The sequence below is a fragment of the Anas platyrhynchos genome, chromosome 8 (genome assembly GCF_047663525.1).
Source record: "Anas platyrhynchos isolate ZD024472 breed Pekin duck chromosome 8, IASCAAS_PekinDuck_T2T, whole genome shotgun sequence".
NCBI classification, from domain to species: Eukaryota; Metazoa; Chordata; class Aves; order Anseriformes; family Anatidae; genus Anas; species Anas platyrhynchos.
Genome location: NC_092594.1, coordinates 8,639,677 through 8,663,190, shown reverse-complemented (window position 1 = coordinate 8,663,190; position 23,514 = coordinate 8,639,677). Strand labels below are relative to the sequence as shown.

The following is a 23,514-nucleotide window of genomic DNA, read 5'->3' as shown; positions in this document are numbered from 1 at the left end:
TGGACAAAAGAAAGGACAAAGCAGAAACATGAAGATGTGGGCTATGGAGAAAGAGAATAATGTTGATGGTGCTAGTAAAAATTTGGTAGGGGTTTGGCTTCGATTTGACAGGTTTTTTCTGGGTCTCTGCTCCTGCAGTACAGAATGGAGCTGCGGTGACTGTCCTGCTAATCCGCAGAATATCATGGTGAAATCAACCCCCCACAGCCTCTGCACAGTCACTTCAAGTCAGAAATCCACATTGGCAATTTCTGAGCTGGCAGAGCACGTGTGACACATGTTGCGCATGGGAAATTGCACCTGCAAGATGCACATGGCTCAACTTTAATTTACTTATATAAATGATAGTCATTGCTCTTCAACTCATGGATTTTAACATTCCTGACATCATACCTCTCTTTCTTGAGGTTTTGCCTCAAAGCAATCTAGTGACCTGTTGTTTGGTGTCAGGAGGTACTGGTTCATTATTGCCTGAGAAATGAATGCACTCAAACTCTGTAAAGTACTGCTTAAAATACCATGCTAATACAGTAGATTTAAAAAAAAAAAAAAAAAAAAAAGGAAAAAAATGATTGTATATGTAATTTCATGTCCTTCCCAATACTGGGAACCCTGAGTTGTGTCGTATCAAACAGGTTTCCGGTCTTAAATTGGGGTGCACATCGGTGGGCATATCCTGCCTATTGAAAGGTCACCTGACATTTTGATCTTTTGAGCTCTGACGGGATTTTCTCAGTTGTAGTTCTCATTTCTATTGTCAAACAGAAAGGAGGTTCACATGAAAATTGGTTGCTGCACTTTTAAATAAAGCCAAGGATACGCAGGTGGTGCAAGTGCCAGCACTGAGTGGGAGCTGCCTGGAGGCTCCTGTGTTGCGAGGAGCTGGCCAAGTTTAGCCCGCAGCCACTGGACGTGCACAGCACAAGGCTGACAGCAAGGCTGTGCACACAGCGCAGTGCAGCACTGGCTTCATCCTGTTCTGCAGATCCTCAGTACAAGGGTCTTCTGGTTAGGATAAGTACCTGTGGCTGAAAGAAAAATAACCTGGATTGCAAAATAATGTAAGTATACATCTAATTTTTGAGAGCATCAAGGATTTCAAGGCAGACATGCAGCATAGGTAAGTGGGGAATGATCCTAACTGAACCTTGTAAGTGGCTACCATAATCAAATAATAATAATAAAACATGATAAACTATAATGTGATACCTGGAGTAAATAAGTGTACCTTTCCCTAATAATCTTTTGATCTCTGGTACTGCTTGAATGTGTTTTGAGCTTGTGCATTGTTTTACTTTGATGAAAATGCATCATTTTTTTCTTTTAGTTTTTCAATCTTTTCTCCCAGTGTATAAGCAAATTTCTTTTTGAAAAAATCCATTTTTTGAAATAGCCTGTAAAAGTGACAGCTGAAAGATACAAACTTCTTTGTTTCTTAATGAATCATTGGCAAGTAGTTGTCACACTTTTCATCTAGTAGGAAAGTAACAAAAAAAGAAGGTCAAGAAGTTCACAAAATACAGTATACAGCTTCTTCCTCATTTAGGAAACACACACACAAAACCACCAATAACATAAAAACAACCTTACAGCTCAATTATCATCATTATGATTCATCAGCTGTTGTCTCCTAGGCAGGTCTGACTGCTGATTGGGCACAGGGCTCCTCAAGGTGTGTGTTACCAGAAAGCTCTTAATTTTTAAGCCTGCGCAGTAGACCATGATAACCTCCTTCTATGGTAAGAACTGTTAGTTATATTTTATTAATCATTACCATTTTATTGTTATGAACAGTGCTCACAGGTTAATAACAGGCAATTAGATGTGCTAGCAGATGTTTCCTATTCAACTTCTTTTAGAATTAAAATTTAGAAAAATCTTAATCTTAGGTCTAAGTCATAGGAGTTCCTCCTCACTATGTGAGCAATGCTTTTTAAAATTCTGAATGAAAATAAATGTTGTTATGTAATAATAAAAGATTTTATAAAATCCATGAAGATTAAGATTAAAATCCTCTTTGCAATAATGTAATATTTTGAGAGAGAAAGGTTTGTAGGGAGATTGTATATGATCTGCATTTATTATAAAAAAAGTAATTGTGTTAATTACTTGCAAGTCAGGTAATGCAGGGAATCTTTCTTCTTGTATTGTTTATGTTCAGGGCATTGTTTTATTTTGTTTTTTTTAATATGTTTGAATTTGTTTTACATTTTTGTCAATTTATCTATCTAAATTACTTGGAAGATAAAATTAATCTTATTTTAACACGTCTTCTCAGCTGGATTGGGAAAAAATAAGGGAGAAGCTTGAGGAAAAATACTGGAATATGTTAGCGTATTGTCTGTTTTTCCCACTTTGACAGTGGTGTTGCTTAGAGCTTATTTCACATGACTGTACTTGTTTTTTCTGCTCTTGGAAAAATGTTGCAGTCATGGCACGAGCATGAATTTCTGTCTGAGGGATGATGAAGGGAGCCATGCTAAAGTTTTTCATTTTAATGTTACATCAAAAATTATATATATATATATATATTATATATATATATATATATATATAACCAAATATGTAATTGAAAACAAAAACCAAAAACCTTTTAATGCTAAACAGCTCATTTTAAGCAAAGAGACATATTAAGAAGTAACTCTTCCACCCACCAAACTACCAAAAATAAGTGATGGTATAAGATAATAGCAAGAAACCTTTGTTTGAATAAATTACATGGTTGGGTTCTGGTGTTTCTGTATTTCTTGGATTTGGGGCACCAGTTGGTGCTTTAGAATAGAATCCAGTTCTTTATGTACATCAGGAGTGGCTTTGCATTTAGTAATGTTACTGAGTGGATTTTTTTTTCTCTGAATTTTAACTCTCAGCACCAGTCAACACCAGAGGGTAATGAAGTGCAATGCAGTATCCGTGAATTCCTAGTAAAATAGTGTTATATACATAATTTGCTTTTTCTAAACATTGCTGTTTTGATCCTCAGCCTTTTCTTGTTTTTGTGTTCACCACCATTATTGTGTAATACCAGAATGCTCCTGGCTCCAGTTTTCCTTTCAATGATAACAATGCATTCTTCTCACCAGTGTCTGGCACCACCAAAGAAAATGTTTAAGTATGCACACAGACTTTGTGTAGCTACAGCAATAGTTCATGTCATGTCCTCACCTTGCTTATCCTGTCATGGGGATTTCATTCCTCTTTCTATGTGCCATGCTTACTAGGAAAGGAAGGAGTTGGTAATAAGAACTGTGAAATGCATTTGTTGTTCTTAGCAAGACCTCATAGTGCAATTAATTTTATAATTCTTATTTAAGTGATGTCATTATGCATGCTAAAGCTTTTAGGATCCACTCATGTTCCTCTGTTCATGCTTTTTCAAGTCTTGCGTCTAGCATGCTTCAACACCAGGGGAACTAAAATGCAACTACTACTGATAGAAACACTAGCATTTTAGGGACTTTGAAATATGACTTCAAGGAATGAGAAATCGTGTCTTTGTTCCTTGAATGGCAAAGCATTTAAGATACTCTGAATGACATTTTATTATTATTATTTTTATTTTATTATCTGGTAAAAAAAAAAAAAAATACCGGACTTTATAGTTCATGCTGCTGAAGCACTGCAGTGTATATCTAAAGCTGGTTTTAATTCATGAATCAGCCAGGGGAAGATACAAGTCTCTGGCTAAAGAATACTTAGAGAAGGTCCCCTGTGTGTGAGCGCGTTTGATCAAGTGCTTGCAAAGAAGCAAATGCTTCTTTGTGTCTTCCTCTTTGGCTGCTCTCAGTAATAAACTGAGTTCAAATAACAAACTGCTAAATCTAAAATTCTTAAATGCAACCATTAATTTAATGCACTTTTTTTTTCCTGCCCTAGCAGCTGATTGCAATCAATAGTCCCAACGTTTAGACACTTACCTGACTTGTGTTGAAGATAGATATCTAAGTGCGGCATTAGTTCCTGCAGTAAATTACAGCTCCAAATTGTGCAAGGATTGTAGAATCCTTTGCAGTGGATTGTATGTTTGGAATGATAATTAGATGCCGTGCTAAGAGCTCTCAATGTCATATAAACAGGTTTCTGAAAAGAAGGAAAACAATCTAGTCATTGTTGGAGCCTTTTCTGTATATTTTCAATAATAGGCCTGTCACTTTATATGTTAGAGTTGTATCATCAGATTAGTGCTGCTTTCTTAACTGTGTCTAATCTCATTTGATTCGAGCATCATGGAATTAAAAAAAAAAAAAAATCAGTGTAGCATAGATTTGTCTTGAAATAAAGTTGTGTTTAGTTTGGTTTTTTTTGCTTTTTTTAATCAAATCAATAAACATGAGTTCATCATCATCCTGTTAGGTAACAGAAATTTTCTGAAGCTATTAAACATGATCTGAACTAGCAGATTGGATGTAGGTTTATTACTATATAGGGAAGTATTGGTGAGGAAACTAGAAACTTTGAATCTGACTGTGTTCCTTTATACAAACACATTATTTTTTTTAATTTAACAGAGTTCAGTTAACAGAAATTAGAAAAAAAGTCTTCAGTAGCTCTTTCAATAATGTGAAGCATTTCTTTTAGTCCTCTTCCATCTAGTTATGAAATCAAAAAGATTAATATTAGCCTCTATCTTCAGATGATTTGCAGGAAATAAAAGATTGTAAACAACTCAGAAAATCCTTTACGTATCAATATATCAAATGCAAATCAAGTGAATTTGTCAGTGTTAGAGCAGTGACCTTCAACCAGACTTTGAGTCAAGAATTTCTGTTTCCAAGGCTGCTCATTCTTGCTGAGTATTTTCCTGGCATAATGTATGGATCTTTTGTGGTGTGTTGTTTGATGGAGAATGAATGAAGCCCCTCTGGCTCATTTATCCTCCTCTTGCTTGGGGTTTGAACTGTGTTGGCAGAAAAGAAAGTCCAGTGCTCTCACTTTCTATTCTAATCCCCTCATTATTAGGCTTGCTATAGGAGCTCCCTGTTGCATGAATATTTTTTGCAACTATATGACCTAGTGGTAGTTTTGGAGAGTCAGTAAGAGTTAGATGGTTTTGAACAACAGCTAACATTTACAGAATATTGTAAACCTGTAAGCTCTCCATCATCAGCAGCATTTTATATTTTAGAATGAGAAGAAAGATGTGTATTTTTAATGAATATGTTTCGCTTGCTCAATACCCTGTCTTCTTTTTGTATTTTCCTTGTCTCAGACAGTTGAAACTGGGGCTATCTGATACATTATTGTAACACTGATATAAAAGCTATAGTAGACTGAAAAGTAACTCATTCTTTCTTTCTTGACTTCCTTTTTATGAAGGCAGATACCATTTAAGAAGATAAATATTGTTATCGCATATAAAGCATCTTGATTTCCAATTGAGCAGGGAGAGATTTTTTTTGTTGTTACCTACATATAAGACATTGATAAGAGTTTATACATAATTATTCATTTTGTTTAAAATTTCATTTTATTTCATTCATTTAAAAACAATTTCAATTTGTCATTGGACCAAGAGGGGGTAATTTCATTAAGACCATTGAAATTGCATGTAGGTTCTGGTTTTAAGTGTATATTTACAGTGTAAGTACTTTGATTTGTATGTGAAGTTCATTTTGAAGATCTGGAAATACAGATCTGATCTGATGAATGTTTTGTTAATGGAGTAAGGAAGAATCTCCATTTCAACAATCTTTAGTGGGAATTCATGAGATTTATTTTGTAGCAAAGAATGATCTTTTGTGCAATTATCTCTAACTGGATTATGTCATAGAACTGCCTTGTATTTATAAACCTCCTGTTAGTTCTGGATAGCTTAATAAGAAAATGATATAACCCTGTTTTTACAGAATGCTCTGTGCAGACATAGGTTTGGGAAAACAGAATAAACCCTTTTGCAAATGGCATTTCTTGAATTAAGTATCCAATAAACGGCAAGGCAGTAGTCACTATAGTTTGTATTTTTAACTGATGTTGTTAGAGTAACTTATTATTAGTAACTTTCCAACCTATTATTATTTAGAATAAATATTTTTATGCTTAAGTTCCCCTTGAGTTCTGCTGAATGTGTGAGCTTGCTGGTGCATCTGTGCACTTCATAGCACTGACTGATAGCTGAGGTAGTTGTCTCTGCTGGAACAGAGTCAAGGAGCATCAATGAAGCTGGCACAGAAGAATGTGTGGAAAACCTAACGTTAACCTGTACAGAGGGCTGTTGTCATTAACGGACTGTTACACAGTTCTCTAAAATGCTAAATGCTACTCCATTCTTGCAGAGGCCTTCTATATGAGTAACAGTACCTCTTTTCTTTGGAATGAGACATCCAGAATTTGGAATTTCTGTATCGGAAATGTTTGGATACTAAATAGCAGAATGATTTTTAGAAATATAAATTCCTACTCCAGAATCCCTATTTTCCCCTGGCATCTCTGTTTGACGCCTTTCTTTTAGAGGTGGTACACACACATGTCTTTGAGGACTGATATCTTTGTGATTTCTTCTTTTGAAATCCAGTCTTACTTTATTCCCACTGTTAGCTCTGAACTATTAACAAAACTTTAAATCCAGTTTTGGCTTCAAACTGTTCAGAACTTGCTGCTTCTTTATTGCATGTGGCAAAGGATCTTAAACCATTTACCTAAAGCAAATATTAAATGATATGGCTTGTCATTCTGGAAAACACTAAGAGGTTAAAATCCATTTATTGGAAAGTTTCTGGCACAGTAGATGGCACCTGGAAAGAGTGGCATAAATGTTGATGATTCATTAAGCAATTAAAAGGTTAAAAATGGGGCGATTTTTAATCCTGAATTTCATTGACAAATAGTGGATTGAGGCAGACTGATATGTTAGTTTGAATTTTGATTCATTTGCTTGTCTGAATTCAGAAAACTATATTTCAATAGTTTACCTTTCTGTCTTTTTCTTACCTTACATAACAACTGTTCAGAATATTAAAGCCTTTAAAAACAAAAACAACAAAACTGCCAAAGCCCATACCTCTGCTGTTAACCGTCCCTTAAGACCTAATGAAATTAAATAAATCAAAAAAGTGCCTCGAAGAAGGCGTTACTTCATGGGGTTTCAGTCAACAGACAGCATACCGACTGATCTAATTCAAGTCTGTTATTGGCTTGTTCTTGTTTGTTTTTTTTTCTTGGTTTTGCTTTGTTTTTAACAATGGGGAGATTTTTTACATTTAAAAATGGAAAACAATTATCTAGGCAATTGTTGATCTACTTCTAGAGCAAATAATGTGTTTATAGACTTTTCCTCTAGCAAAGCTGCACTACTGCTCATGAAATGGAGGTTGAAAAAGGAAAAAAAGAATATTCTAGTCAATTTACTCTTTTTTTTTTTTTTTTTTTTTCCTCTAATCATGCTTTATTACAGGCTTACAGATCTTTGTTTTGGTCTGTGCTGGATTCCTGTTCTCTATTCACTCTCTTTACTAACTACAATTTAAAATGTTCTTCATGTCTTTTCCTTCCATTTTTTTTTTAGCTTTTATTTCTCTTCCTTTTTCCTGCATTCCACATTTCCCTGTGCCTTTCTTATTACTATGGTGCTTTTTCCTACTTCTTGAAAATATTTCTAGAAAGAATCCATTAGAATTGGAGGAGTCTATGAAACTGCAACATGGAAAATGAAAATTAAAAGGGCGAGTTAGTTTGAGGAGGGGGAAAAATAGAATAATTATACTCAGAGAGGGACTTCGGAAAGACTGCAATAAAATTAGGAAGGATCAAGATTAGCAAACACAGTTTAAGAAACTTCTCTCATTACTCTGTCCTGAAGTTTGGGAACTATCAATCATCTTTAACAGTTCAGGAAAGCTTTCAGAGTGATTTATCATATGGGTAAGAGGCACAAGTCCTCAAGTGCAGTGTTCTTGCCTGGTATCCCACTGTTTCTCTGTGTACAAGCTCTGTACACCCATGCCCAATCATATCATTAGAACCGAGAACAGAAAATTTCCATACAACTTTAAGCATCTTGTGGAAGTATTTCTGTATACTGTAGATAACCGTACTTGGGATAATTTAATGTGATCATCTAACAGCTACTTTTGACATTTGTTCACATACTTAGTACAGTACCTACTGTGTTATGGACTGGTGTACTTTCATCATATTTCTATGCATATCAGTTAATGTCAGTGTGACTTTTAAGATGAACACAGATATTTGTATTTATAAACCACAAGTTTCACAGTGCAATTTTGTCAGTGTTGAAACTTGCTTAACCTCTTGTGCCAAGAGGGAACAGACCTCCCCACCCCCAATGATAGCTTTGTCTCCTGTAGCCTTCCAAGACAGGTGATAAGCTAGTTTCTGGTTTGTTTGTTTGTTTTTTCCACAAAATGAAACTGATGACATAGAAGCATGTTTTACTTTTGCATGCAGATTTGCTATTTTATTGTTAACACTTAGAATTTCTGTGAAATTGGTTAAATATAAATGAAAGCAAACATATAAAAGCAGATCTGCTGTTACCATTGTTCAAGGTACAAGTTGTTTCTGTCTCCTCTTCCAAAGAGAACATGCAGAGCTTCAGACAAATGCCAGAAGAAAAGTTTCATGAGTTTGACACTCTTTAAAAGCACTGAAGAACTCCCTTCATTTTTTACTTGTTACAGCATACAATTTGTGATGAGGAGTTTATCCAGTTATTGCAAGATTACAGATGTGTTACAATCAAGAGCAAAGTAGTGCAGCTGCTGGAAGCCCAGTGCTACACCTGAAATGCATTAATCATAGAATATCCCGAGTTGGAAGGGACCCATGAGGATCATCAAGTCCAGCTCCTGTCACCACACAGGTCTGCCCAAAAGTTCAGACCATGAGACTAAGTGCACAGTCCAACCACTTTTTAAATTCAGACAGGCTTGGTGCAGTGACTATGTCCCTGGGGAGCCTGTTCCAGTGTGCAACCACCCTCTCAGTGAAGAACCTCTTCCTGATGTCCAGCCTAAAATTCCCCTGCCTCAGCTTGACACCATTCCCGGGGGTTCTATCACTGGTGATTATGGAGAATAGGTCACCTGCCTCTCCACTCCCCCTCACGAGGAAGTTGTAGACCGCAATGAGGTCCCCCCTCAGCCTCCTCCAGGCTGAACAGGCCCAGTAGTTCTGAATATTTGAGTAATTGATTTTAGGTGAACGTTAAACTATTATTATCACCAAATCTTTTGCAGACATCAGTTTTTAACACACAGATTATACTTCTGCCACTCAACAGGTGTTTTGATATTGGTGGTAAATGCAGAGCCTGGCTAGAGCAATAACCTTTGCTCTACACACCTGAGTTCCTTTAAGTTGTACTTAAGAACTAAGGTTCTAGTTGCTGGTGTCCTGTACTACAGCAGTAGGGGTTATCCTCCCTGGACATGGATGCTGTATTGCAGCATACCCTGCATAATATGGTGAGGCAAGTCTGGAAGTCCTTCTGATGAGGAGGCTCAGTGCACCTAACGATGATGATGGAAGCTTGGTATTGGGAATGCTGCAGTACAGAAGTCAGCAGATAAGGAAAGCCTAACAGTGGTTCCTGAGAAATCAAGATAATCTAACCTGAATTATTCAGCTAAAGGTTGTTCATGATTCGGATGCAGTATTGCTGCTCAAGGTGTAGGAGAAAAACAGGAAAGGACGGGGGGAAAAATCCTTTGGGCAATCTGCAGAAAGACCAATAAAGCTGTTATGTAGACAGAGTTAATAAAGCACAAAGTTTGCTACCACAAAATTAATCAAAGAGACTTTCAACAAATTTGAATTGGCGTAGCAAGTTCAGACTGGCTCAGCAATTTGTGTTATCTATCTGTAGTACTTTTTATCTGGTGATAGGATTCCTGGCACTGCCTTTACCGTATCTTCAAAGGGAAAGGAAACAGTTTTTTGTTTATCAGACTTGCCCTGCGTTCACAAAGATATGACTGGCAGCGTCTTTGCAAGTAAATTCTGTTGCTTCAAGGAAATTCATGACTCACCATCAGTGTTTTCTCCAAACAGAAACCAAATATCGTAACATTTCAGCTAGCTAGCTATTTGGAACCAAAGATGTAATGGAAGTTGTTGCTTTTTGTGTGCACAATCAGATGCTAGAATTTAGTAAGTAAAAGCTTTGACTCTTACAAAATAATTGACTTATTAAGATGGTTGATGAGATTACTGGCAATACTACCCTTTATAGCTGAGCTCCCTGTAAAGTAGCTTCTAAATTGTTGCAATTTTTAGCCCAAGTTTTAATGTTACTCAGAAATTATTATTATTGGTAGCTATGCTGTAACTCGTGCCTAGTGCTCTATAGATCATTCTCACCAAATACAAAAATTTATTTGAATAAGCCTGCTTTTTGATCTCCTTCAGGAAATGGACTCTTTCTTTTCCCATGTAATTATAAATTGATTTTAAAAAGGAATAAAATTGGAGAGTGATTTTACTTTCTGAGGCATTGAATTTTCAACTGAATAATTTCCTTTCAGACAAAGTTAGTTATTTCTGTTACTGCTTATTATGCTGCTTGACTAAGTATATCTGGATATAGCAACCAGTGTATTATTAGCTGCTCTAAACCCCCTGAAGAGCTGTAATTTTGTTACCTTTGCTAGGTAAGTAGACATCTTAAGTAGTAGAAATTGTTTGCTGTTCACCTGTTTTAGAAATAATATAATGAATTTTTCCAATAAAATATCATTTGTTTGCTGTATTTAGTAAGGAAGAAATATTTTTATTCCAGAGTAATTTACTATAAAAAGTTACAAAATAAGCCTCTTACATTAAAATGAAAGCACCATGGCTTAGCAGCAATCTATATTTCCTGTTCTTTTAGATCTTATCATTAAGTGTATTTTGTCATCAGTATTCTGTTTGTTGGTTTTGTGAGATTCAGTATATAACTGGAACGGTTATAAACTATGTGCGTAACCACTATGAAATGTTTTTGGCTAGTGTCTTTTCCGCTTAATCCATTATTTAAATAAATAGAAGTAGTTTACATTAGGGGTTGTGCTTGAAATTATGAAATGAAAGTCAACAAAAATGAGTGCCTAGATGGCTTGCAGTTCCAGAGTAGTAGAGAGGAGGGAGAGGAAGATGGAAAGAGGAAGGAAGAGATGATTCCTGTTGCTAACTACACAGTTCAGAAATTTGGGGCAGTCAGAATAAATGTACATGACAGTGGTGGCACATTGCAGAGTAGGGAGGCCAAAGACAAGTACGGTATTGGAGAAGAGGAGGGAGGAGGAACCAAGCGCAGATAAATTGAGATTCTTGTTCTAATCAACTTTAATGCAAAATCACCTGTGTTTGCTCAAACCACATTTATCAGCATCTTAAGCTAAAATTATTGATTTAGCCCAGGAGCACAGGAGGAGTGCCAACATAATCCGGCTTTCTTCTGTTACACAGCAATAGCCTGCAACATAGGAGCATAAGGAACCACAATTTGTGAAGAGAGTATGTAGTTGTCCATTGGCCACAATGTACCAGATGCATACCTGTGCTCTATTTCATTAGTTGTAGTGCTGGCAGTTTGATTTTTATCACAAGTCTAATTTGATAGATAAGATAGCACTCAATTCCTAGAATTATTTGGTCATATGAAAATTTCAGACTTCTAAAGTTACATAATTTGTAGAGCAACTTGAAAGACCTAAATTTGCCATAGAAGTTCAAGCACCAGAAGGCAAACAAAAAGAATGTATTTACTGTTATTAAACAGCAACAACAAAATTGTGGGGCCTATTTCAGGCTTTGTGTGTGCTTCAAGTCAAATATTGTGCATAAACAATCTTATTAAAAAATACTGCAGTCCTTTTATTTTTTCCTATACTGATGGGCACAAGAGGTGAGTTCAGATCTATTCTATGGCAAAGCATTTCAGAAACCTATTGCGGTAGTAACTAGTAGTTAAAGGACTTGAGATAGGTTCTGTAACTATTTGAGTGGTCCTGGATCTGCACATTTGAAAACAAACAAACACGCTATGGGGAGCTGTTATTTTCTAAAAGAGGACCATTTCCAGTTCAGCCTTTAGGCCTCAAACAGTAGACTTGGCACAGTGGAGGTTAGTAACTTGTGGGTTGATGTGGCAGAAGAATTGAAAGGAGCTGGACTAGAACATTTGAAATTGGATTTGTCTACAGTGAAACAGTAGCTTGCATTCACAGTTGGAATTTCAGTTTTTCTTGAGCCACCTCTCCCCATGGGTAACTTAGCATGCCAGCTTTAACCAGATTTTTGATTACGTGACATATGCATTTACAGTCTGTTACTGTTAGATGCGTGATAGGTTCTCTGTTCAACAGCGTATACTGGCTCAAGTTCAGCATTGCTGAATAACTTCAGGTGCAGGTAGAATGAATTCTCATCTACCTGCAAAGACCACACAGGCATACAGAAAGAGGAAAAACTTACTAGGCTGTAGGGATCAACGCTTTCTGTTGAAGTGCTTGATGATCTTAGTTGTATTTATTTATAACTAGAGTCTGCATCACATAAATACTATTACAATTAGCCCTAGTCTTCAAGCTGTCTGCTATGATGCACATACTGAATTAATTAGAAATTTGTAATAGTCTTTTCTGTTGAGGTGTTAAGTTAATCATTACTTATTCACGTGATTGCTGTCTGATCACCTGCCAAAGCAAATCCGATCTGCGTCAGTCATGGCCATCTACTGTTCCTGTCAATCAACAAGCACACACAGTACAGTATTCAGGCTAACTTCATGCCAGTTACAAGAGATGGATAAAAGCTACTCTAGACATAGAGCTGGGAGTTGCGGCTATGCTAGGTCAGATAGTGTTAAAGTCAGCAAGAGCCAAGTGACACTTTCAAAGTTCTTTGAACTAATTTGCGCTAGTGGAGTAGGTTTGTGCCAAGAACATCTGTGTGGAATAAGACCAAAATTATATCAGCTTCTTCAAAGAACAAGCTTGGGCTTATTAAAATTATGTAAGAACCTAAGTATACAGAGGTACTTATTACCTCAGGATATCACCACAGCTTTTGGTAATTCATTGCTTAAGGTTTTTCAGAGGTTGTGGTTGTCTCTGCTTTAAATATATATATATATATATTTATAAATATAATTTTTATTTAATATATATATTTAAATTTATTTCCTTACATAGATTATCTTTTCAGCTCATTTATACTTTTGCAACCCAAAACATCTGTAGCAAGATATTCTCCATTGAACGTGAGTTGTGTGAAGTACTGCTGCTTCTGTTTTAGAACTTCTGCTTAACCAAAACGTATTGATGTTATGAAGTGGAGAAGGAGTTGCACTTCTGTTTTGTAAATGAAGGATGACTAGTCTGTGCCTTCCAACAGAAAATAGGTGGTTTGAAATCTGACATAAGGATAAAGTAATTCAGTGTTTGTGGTATTGTTTGTGAAATCTCTGGGAAACAGAACTCTATCACAGAACAAAACCAAATAGATATATTTCATATAACTGAATTACTCTGACACAATAAACCGTTTGTCTTTAACTTCTACTCAGACTAATTAGCCATGAGTGATAATCTTAATTTGCTGTGTGGCTGCTGAGTCTGTCTGTATTTAATCCCAATTGGTTTTCTGTAGATGTTTTACGTTAACAGTGGCCAGAACAACGTATGCAAATTGATTAATGTTTTATGTTTGTTTCTGTATAGTCTGTAACAGATTTTAGTTCAGTCAGACATTTAGCAAAATTCAGGTTAATAAGTGCCATTTCAATGCCTAGTCTGCAAACAATATTTACACTAATGGTTTCTTTTAAGGACGGGAATTCTCTGAAGTCCTTCGCAACAATGTCAAAATTTTGCCAAAAATATTTTCATTCTGATAGCTTGAACAAGAAAACATGAAGCAAATACAATATTATATAATAAAAGAATGAAAGTATTGATAAGTTTACTGAGTACATTGTGTGATTCTGCATATTCGTATTTCTGTCTGCTCTGAGCTATTACTACAAAAACTGCTCCTTTTAGTTCAGGTCAAACAGCATGGGTGTCTGTGATGGCCTGAGCCCTTCAAGGTGCCATTGGTGGAACGGAGTAGCTCATGCAGGTGAACAGTGGGGTTTCATTCACATGGAAATCACTCCTGGAGCAGTTGATACCAAGTATGAGTTAGAGAGGAAACTAAAAGGAGTCCCAGAGGGCTGCATGCTCAGCATAAGTGAATCGAGGGCTTCATTACTAACAACACATATTAGTTACTTTACATCATGTCAGTCTGGCCCAAAATTTTAGGAGGTAGTGGTGAGAAATAATTCTACAGTGAAAAATTATAAACTGATTTAAAGCCTGATACTTATTTATGTGTATAAATAGCTCATGCTTACCAGTGTTAAAACCATTCAAACAGCAAATTTGAAAATGAAGTGATTTTCATTTTCATCTTCCTTAAAAGCCCATTGTACTGAAAAGTTGCATGAGTCTAGTTTAAATCAGTGAAGAGGGTAGGAAAAAAATGCAGAGCTAGTCAGTACCAGCAAAAGCTTGGTATTAATACATAGGACATCTGTGTTTTTCTGAATTTTGCTGTATTGGATGTGCCTCCACTAGGAGGAGTTGTCATATCCTTACAGTGTAATTGTATCGGGCATGTGTTTGTTATTTAAATCATTTGAAGGAAAAATTATAGTTACAATATTAATTATCTATAAAGTTACTCATCTCTTTTCATTAAATGGAGTGGAATGTGATTCTAACTAAACGCATATTTGGACAGTTTTTCAGCAATACAGCTTCTGCATAGACTCCCATGGGGGGAGAGAGAGAGATCTGAATCAAGCCTGACCTCTCATTAAGAGGAGACTGCTTAACATACATGTCTTAGAATATGTACACAACTTTTGGATTGCTCTAGAGCAAAAGAAATAAACCTCTTGCATATTACAAACTAGAACTGAAATTTTCCATGCAGCTTTACTATTTCTCTTGTGTAAGGACCTTGACTTTTGCACTGAATCAGACAATTATGTTAAGTTAAAATGTTGCCACTCCCAAGCTGCCTCATCCATATGCTGTAGTTATTGTTTCCATAACACAGTCGGCAGAAATAAGTAAATCTGTTCCTCGCTTGCTTTATTCCACAATCCAAGACGGCCTAAAAGAGTGTATATTTGCATGCAGACTGTGATCTGTACGGCAAAGTGGTCTGTAACCTGCAACAGAGTTTGAGAGAATTATCGTCTCAGGTTTAACATCTCACATTCACACTTTTGCTGTTTGATCACTTCACCATCATTATGTGCTTTGTGTCAGCACAAGCTTTTCTATGGCTGTACAGTGAAGGAATTAATAAGACGGTGATCTGACTTGAAGTAACAACCTTTGAGTCATTTTCTCTGCTTGGTTAAGTCTTTGATCCTTCACTGCACAGTTATGTAAATGCTAGTGCTGGTCCAGCAAAGAAATCAGTGCGAGGCCGAAACAAGCACCTAGGGCTAGAGGCTAGTAATAGATGGTAATTACTTAAACTGGCTTCAGCAGTGATGCCACCAGTCATCTGTCTAACCATAGATGAAAGCAACTGAAGACTAATTGTAGTATGCAAATGAATTTGACAAAGAATAGAGAAGCAGTGTTCAGACATTCCATTGGAAAATGAATACATTTCTTCATTCTTTTACAGTTTTTATTCACATCTCGGGAAAGTGCATAAATTTTGTTATATTATTAATTTTGGTGAGGTCTGTGCAGAAGGAAAAAGGGAAAAATAAATTTAAACATGAATTAAAAAAATGCATTGAAGTTAGCCAAATACCTGAGTTTTTATTTCTCATTCAAGTTTTTTGATTTATATGTCAAAGCAAAATTTTATTTGCTTTTTCAGCACCGAAGAAAGCAAAATTGGAAATGCAAATGTATTAATAAATTTTTTGAAGGTGCATTTACAGCCTAACAATGGTTTAACACAGTTCACATGAGTGATTACTGTATAATGCCGGCAGCATTTTACGCACTGAGCAAATCTGAGTAGTATCTTTGGAGTGGTCTAATTTATTAACTTAAGCAGATAACATGTAGGATGACTGTTGCTGTTTCTTCTCTACTGGTTTACCCAGAATTACATAAAACCACTGTGAGCATTTGTATTCTCATATAAACAAATGCATTTATTTTAAATAGCTGATGTGAACCATTGCACAGGAGTGTCATTAGCAGTCTTTGAATCTATTTTAAATTCAGAATCTAACATAAAAGTTCTTAATACTTCCCTCTATGTTTCAGTAAAAATAAATAAATAAATAAAGACTATGCTTATAAATAATACACTGGAAAAAGTGTAAATAGAATGATCATGAAAATTTAGCTGTGTGATACTGTTTATGGAAAACAAGTTTTATTATACAGTTAACTGTAGCTAACACCTTGTTAGTACAAGTGGATAACGTTTGCATTGGAGTTTCACATACATAATTTGTCCTTTTGGTTCTCTTTCTTCTGTCCAGTTAATCACTCCTGGGGTTCATAATGTGCAGAAGTCATTAATAGTTTAAGTCCAAACTATATGGATGTAACTGGTTTCCAAGAGAACTGAGAATTAAGTATGTACTTCACTTTCCTAGGCCACTGATTTTCTTAACCTGAGAATGACATTATCCTAAGTAAAATAATTGCATCATCCACATTTTCTTCCACGTCTATGCACTTCTTGGGTGTTTGCTACATACAATATCAGATTTATCAGAGATACTGCTGTGATCACTTTTTTTTTGTTTTATTTTGTTAAGCCATCATTGTAAGAACATTAGCTTTTTTTTTTTTTTTTTAACGTAATGTTCTTACACTTTCTTTTTCCATTTTGCCCCTTGCTCTCTGCATGTGGATTGTATATGGAACACTTACCCATCTAAGACACTTCATGTACATAGTCTTCCCTTGTAAAATGGCTTTTGCAAGTCTGTAGGTGGAATCTGCCCATAGTAATTATTACCTGATGAATAGTTTTCACCTATTAGTTTGTTATTCCTTTTCATGCAGAGCTAACCAAAACTTCAAGGTTTTGCATGTTGTTCCTATCTGAAGAAAAAAAAAAAATCCTAGGGATAGCTTATCATTAATGTAATCCCATTTATATGTACCAATGTACCAAGCTCATTTCCTATGAATACAAGAGGATTAACATAGGGGAAACCGGTTTTAAGTCATAGTTTTCCACTCCTTCCTTGGTCCAAACAGTGCTTTCTCTGGACTGTCTGGTGCACAGTGCCAGTATTTGTTTGATCAGTGTCTGATTTGCTTTTGCTGATAGATTGCTTCCCTGGTATTTCTGCTGGTTTTGTCTCTTGCCCTGTCTTACAAAGGCCCTTCCCTTTTTTTGTTGTTGGTTTTTTTTTCTTTTTTTTTAGCAGAAAAGATGGAGATGGTATTACAATATGCTGGTTTTGACCTGTCATTTCCAAAGATTAGCCTTATCAGATTACAAGAACTCAATTCTTAACTAGAAAATTTCTGGTTTTCATTTAAGGTAGTGGGCTAGAGCAAGTCTTCTGTAAACTACAGCAGCTCACCCTTCCTGCATATACAAATTCTGGTAAAGGTTACTTTTGTCATTAATAATGGACATAAAGATGAACATGCTTTGAATCATCAACAGTTATCTTCTGACTTTACCACTCTGCATTTAGTATTCTGTTTATAGAACAGTTTCTGAGATTTTTCAAAGATACACTGTTGCCTTAAAGCATGCTGTCAGTGGCACAGTTTAAACTCAGCAATTTGTTAAGGGGGAGGAGAAATAGAAATATGACCACGGCCACAAAAGACAAGGTAGATCTCCTGTATTAAAATGTTAGAATCTCTGAGCAGTGGCATTGCAAGTATGATGACTGCTTCCAGTTTATCTAGCTTTTCACTCAACTGCATTTAAGAGCATATTTCCAACTGGTTTTGCTTGATATTTCATATAACAACAGCATGTACCAAAGCATAACATTGGAAATGTTATGGCTGTGCTTTATACCATCTCTATTGGAAATGCCAATGTTATGCTTTGGGACTAAGGATTATCATCACAGTTTGCTGTATTTCTGCTGATTGATGAGGAATATTAGAACATAATTCTTCTCAGTTTTGGTATTTCATCCTGATCTGCCTCTAACTGTAAACTGGGAGGGCTATTTATAATTCTTAATGATAAATCACGTGGTCATTATGCTATTTTGTCATTACATCATTTGTAAAACTTCCATTAAAATTATAGGATTTTCATTAAAAGGTGCTAATAGGTTGGGTTTTAGGGCCTTGTTATTTGTATTGTTTTGTTTCTTTCTGCAAGTGGAAGATCAGAGTCCTCGTGCATATCCTGAGTTTTAAATTACTACCTTCTAAACTGCTATACCACTTCCCTAGATGTGTAGATTCAGGGTGTAGAAATCTACAAATCCTTATTTTAAAATCTAAAAATTGTCCTGCTTCAATCTAACTAGCTTCTACCAAACTTCTCTGAAGTCGTCGCTCACAGTAGCTTATAATGAATTGCTCTAGTGAGGTACACAGAATCTCTGTAACTTGTTTTTCAAGGTTTCCTCAGTTTGCAGAAACTTTGTTGTTCAAACATGTTGTGATGGAACATTCAAGAAATAGCTGTCTAAATTGCTTAGTTAAGCATAAATTGTTAAGATGTTACGATCAGCAGAGAGAGCAGACCTTTGGTCAGTGGTATTCATACCTCGTTACAGGTCATGAGGTATATAGACTGTTCTATGAGAAGATTAATTTTATCAATGCTGTGTCATTGAGGGTATGATTTCACTGATGCCAGAGGGAAATCAGGACGCATCTGAAAATTAAAATACATCTGAAAACAAAATTGGTGGGCCCTTGATTCAAAGGAGCTAGGTAGGAAGGCATGCCAAGTTTAAGTGATTAAAATCCTTAAGGAAAATTTTACTTATGCAGGTGCCCAGTAAATTCATTTTTTCCTTATAAATGATAGTGTCACAGCAACAGGCTAGTTGGAATTTCAATACACATCAATAATAATATATCAATGTCATTTCAATACATACCAATTTTGTTAACATAGGAAAGTCACGATGAAAGGACTGGTAAAACACTTTTCAGCCTGAACATGGAAGTATTAAAATATGGCTTGCCAGGTGAGATGAAATAGCTGACTGTCCTGGTGTCCTGGTTGTACTGGCTCACCTTAGTAACTCTGAGGACAGGACTACACTGTGATGTATGGCTTGGTCCGCTCCTGAGCAGGCTGAATTACAGCCTGAATCCCCAGTGGCTGAAAAAAGGAGTATGAATCGTTTTCCCTGGAATACTTATTGTATTACACAGAGATTTTGAATTACTTGACCTTTGTGTCTTTGGGAAAAAAAAAAAAATATATATATATATATATGTATGTATGTATATTAAATTTACAATGAAGCTAATTTAACAAAACCTTAGCTGAATTAAGAATACATAACTGCATACCACTTACCTTGCCTGGAGCATAACAAGCAAAAATTATCAGTAGCATCATTTGGTAGTCCTGGCATATTGTGACAGGGGAAAGAAGAAAACTAACAAATTAATGTCAGAGTAAAGCCCTGCAATATGAGCAGTTGGGTTTAAAGCTACATATAAAACGCCTTTTACTGTGCTTTTGGTTTAAATATGCTCCAATACATATGACCACAACTCTTTGCATGTTCTTAAAACATTACTAGGTTGTTTTTCTGTAGTAAAAGCTAAGTTCAATTCAGTAGATCAGGGTGCTGTCAGAAGAACATCCTTTCTTCTTGCTATTCAAGGGAGAAGTTACCCATTGGATTAATTTAATTTAATCAAAAAAACTTAAACACATTTCCACTGTTCCAAGACTTACAGAAGTGCTAAACAACCTCACTGTCTGTCAGAGAGCACCACAGGCTCTTTGCTGACCATAATAAGTCAGCCTCCAGGCAGCTTTTTCTCACGTGTTTGGAGTAGAGAGATGTGTTGAAACAAGTGGTTAGCTGCTGCAAAGTCATACTTCTAGTTAGTTTATACAAAACTAATGAGCAAGTCCTTTTCTTGAACTATGGATGAGAGGAAAATACTCAAATAAAAGGATATATCAAAGATGTAAGACTGAAGATACTGCATGTCTGAACATGAGCAGTTCCTGCTTCTGGCATCGTCACTCTAATACAAAATGTTCAGGACACAAGTTGTAGATTTAGAACTGGGCGTCCTTGAATTTATTTAGGATATGTTCAAGCTTGCAAAAAGAAATCTCTTCATAAACTCAGCAGTTTTTGGAAGGTTAATTGTTTGCTTATGTAGATCTTACATAACTGTTTACACAGAACACTGATGCTGGGAGAACATTTTCTGTGTCTAGCTTTTTGTCTTATGTCCCTCATGCTTATATCTTATTGTCTATCTTTTATATCAATTTAGAAGTTGTAGAAAAGGAGAAAAAGTAGCAAAAAGTATTTTTGCTTACTGATAACTTAAATACCAACGATATAATGGAAACCGAGTTCTAACAGCCTCTCAGGTGCTGTAGTCACAGACATTCTCCATAACTGGTTGACCTTGACTGTGTTCTCATCTTGGGTGAACACCCCCCACAAACACTTTTTCACTTTTATGAAGAAAGAATGAGCACTTTGTAATTGCTACTATAGCACTGAGTGACTCTGTTGATTTGTCTTTTAAAAGATAATTCAGCCATGAGAGCTAAACAAAATGCAGCCATCGACATCCTCTGTATGAGGATTACAACGAGAATTACAATTGACTGTAGACCTGAACAGACTCTCGATTGTCATAAACTGTTGTCATGTTTCCACCAGTTTAGGTATGGTGAATTAAGATTCTTCTGAATGCATATATAACTGCCTGTTACCAAGTGACCAAGAAGGTATTCATCTCTTTGGCCATAATAACAGGACTTGCATGCTTTCTGTGTTCTTCAGTCATTTGATATTCAAAAGTGATAGTAATTGTAAAGGAAGGTTTTTTTTCAGAGTCAAACACACTGTGAGGTGAGGGAGTAGATAATGAAGCATATACCTATTTGTAACTGGCTGACCCAACTTGATCTTGCAGAATGTTGCATGCTTTTTGAACAATACAATAGTGTAGAGGTAAGAACTGATTTTTTTTTTTTCAATAAAATCCTTGCGAAAATTTCAAGCAAGGTGATATAGTACAACTTGAGGCAAAACAAACAACCAGTTTCTTTTGTCTTAGGAAAAGGGAAAATAAAACCAATGTCTTTCATAGCTGTATGCTAAAACTCAGTGAAATTCAGTCACTTATCAGTCAGCTAGATAAAATTAACATTTTACTGTTTCTAATGCTGCTTGTCCAATTTAGTAGTAGCTATCTCAGATTGTAAATAATGGGCATGTTTACCAGAGCAAGAACACAGAGTTAAGTTGCATTTTGCAAAAGTGAATAAATAAGTTCCTTTATAATATAGGTAAGAATTTTGAGAAACGCATTAATTGTTATATGAATTTGGCTTATGGATAAATGGATGCAGTGCGGCTTAAAGGTAGTATTCACTATTAAGTAAGTACCATGTTACATAAGTCATCTTGAAGATCCTTAGAAACTTGCTCAGAAATTCTTAAGACCTTTTTCCCACAGGTCTTACTTGATCAAAATTTTCTCTCTAATGTCCTTTTTGTGTTTTCAGTTCGTATTATTGACACATACTGTATCATCAGTTAAATGCTACTTGACACGTTTTAATTCTCTCTGTATTCCTAATTAAAAAAGTAAATGTAAAAGTATAATTGGGTATTCTCATCCATTCAAAATATCCTTGGATTCATTTCTAAACAAATTTTCAACCAATTTTGTGTGTGTGTATGTCACTAACCAAAGTTTCATAAGACTGAAGTTTAATTACAATTGGTTTCTCTGTCACATCTATGCTGCTTGTATACCAGAGTTCTTCAAATATAGAGTTTGTAACAACTAGGAAAAAGACTTTTTCTAATTTCCCAAATGGACTCAGTCAGTAAGACTTAGAAGCACATTAGGGATTGCTATTTTGTGACTCACACTACCATTGTAACACAGGAAATGGTAATATAGAGCCTTTGGACAGCTGTTTTGAAAGTGAACTTAAAAAAAAATAATAATAATAATAAAATAGTTCACAGGTAACCTAGCCTGAAAGCTGGCTTTGAAAAGATTTTTCTGAGATGCAAAACTTAAATATAGACTTAGTGTGTCTTGTTTTGGATACAACAGACTTGTTTTAAGTTCAAGGCCACAAGTCGGAATCTCAGTTCTGCAATATCTGTAGATTTCATTCCATGGACAATCATTCTATCATTTATTAGTTCCCCAAATGTATATTTTCCTGCAGAAAAAAAAAAAAAAAAAAAAAAAAAGAAAGAAAATGCCTGCCTTATCCTGACTTCACATACTTAGTAACATGCTTAATGCTGGGGATATGCTGAGCAACCATGTTGTACCATTTCTAAATTCTTGCAAGTCTGAGTACTTGCCTTTGATGTGTTCTACCTTTAAAAATAATTACTAATAACTGTTTACAGTGTGTTGTGTGTTCTTTTGTTTTTATTTTTTTTGTTGTTGTTGTTGTTTTAATCTCTGCAGTAGAAGGTAAGGTGATTGTTAATCCATTTTGCTGAGGAGGACAGTGATGCACAATATCTTGAATTAAATTCTTCTTAGCTAAGTAGTAAATTTACAGCAGTAGAAGCCAGATGTCTTTGCTGTAATGTCAACTGCTCTAGCTAGTTCTTAAGCTGAACCAGAAAGTGTGTATGATCTGGAATGAAGGAAGAAGGCTTCAAGTCAGGAGACTGTTCTCCTTGATGAATTTTCACACATTATTGTTGTCTGCTGCAAAAATGAAGCAAGTTCTTTAAAGATTCTTAAAAAACAAAAAACAAAAAACAAAAAAAAAACACCTCTCAACAAAGTGTTTATAAAAGCTCCAACTGTTCCTCTGCGCTTATGCTATTCCTTACCAGAAACACCACCAACCCTTTCTGTGCTCCTCCTTACAATCTTTTTGTTAAAGTTTAAAGAGCGGGCATATTGTGTTTGTACTCTGTGTGTTTTTCTTGGGGGGTTAGTTTGGAGTAACAAAATGGAGTACATTGACATTGGAGTGCAGATTTACCTATCTGATTTGCAGTCAAAATACATAACTAAAATTAAGAAATATTTAATCATGATCTTTCCACTTCAAATAGATATGCTTTTTGCTCTAATTAATTAACATCAAATGGAAATTTTGTACAAAAATAATTGAGTTATCCAGCAACTTATTTTGGAAATAAAACAGTAATGATTTTATGCACATACATGGGAAAAAGAGAATTGTTCAGTTTACTTAACATAAATTTCCAGATAATGCATTTATTCAAAACAGTGTTACAACCTGTTACGTATTAATTTGCAGTAAAAACTCTTGAGTATCCAAACACTTCCTTTCCAATATTATTATGTGTCTCAGTTCGCTTTAAGATTGGTCTTCCATCATTAGCTTAAATACAGCTGACACACTAGCATTTCCCTTTTTTGTTTTTTATTC

At 35.5% G+C, this 23,514-nt stretch overlaps 1 protein-coding gene across 4 annotated transcripts in view; it reads left to right on the top strand.

Annotated features, from left to right (window-relative positions):
- BCAR3 (BCAR3 adaptor protein, NSP family member) overlaps positions 1–23,514 on the top strand; it is a 97,349-nt gene that overhangs the window by 8,283 nt on the left and 65,552 nt on the right. The window contains exon 1 of one of the 4 annotated variants that reach the window (XM_072041838.1): positions 906–1,061. The exons of 1 other annotated variant lie outside the window; for it this stretch is intronic. Coding sequence is in view for 1 of the 3 variants with exons in the window: in XM_005026551.6 (XP_005026608.4) it covers positions 1,721–1,739 (19 nt within the window). In the remaining 2 variants the exon portion in view is untranslated. Of the gene's footprint in view, positions 1–905; positions 1,062–1,101; positions 1,121–1,634; positions 1,740–23,514 lie in introns of those variants that run through there. 2 more of the 4 variants (XM_072041837.1, XM_005026551.6) reach the window with 2 other exon arrangements.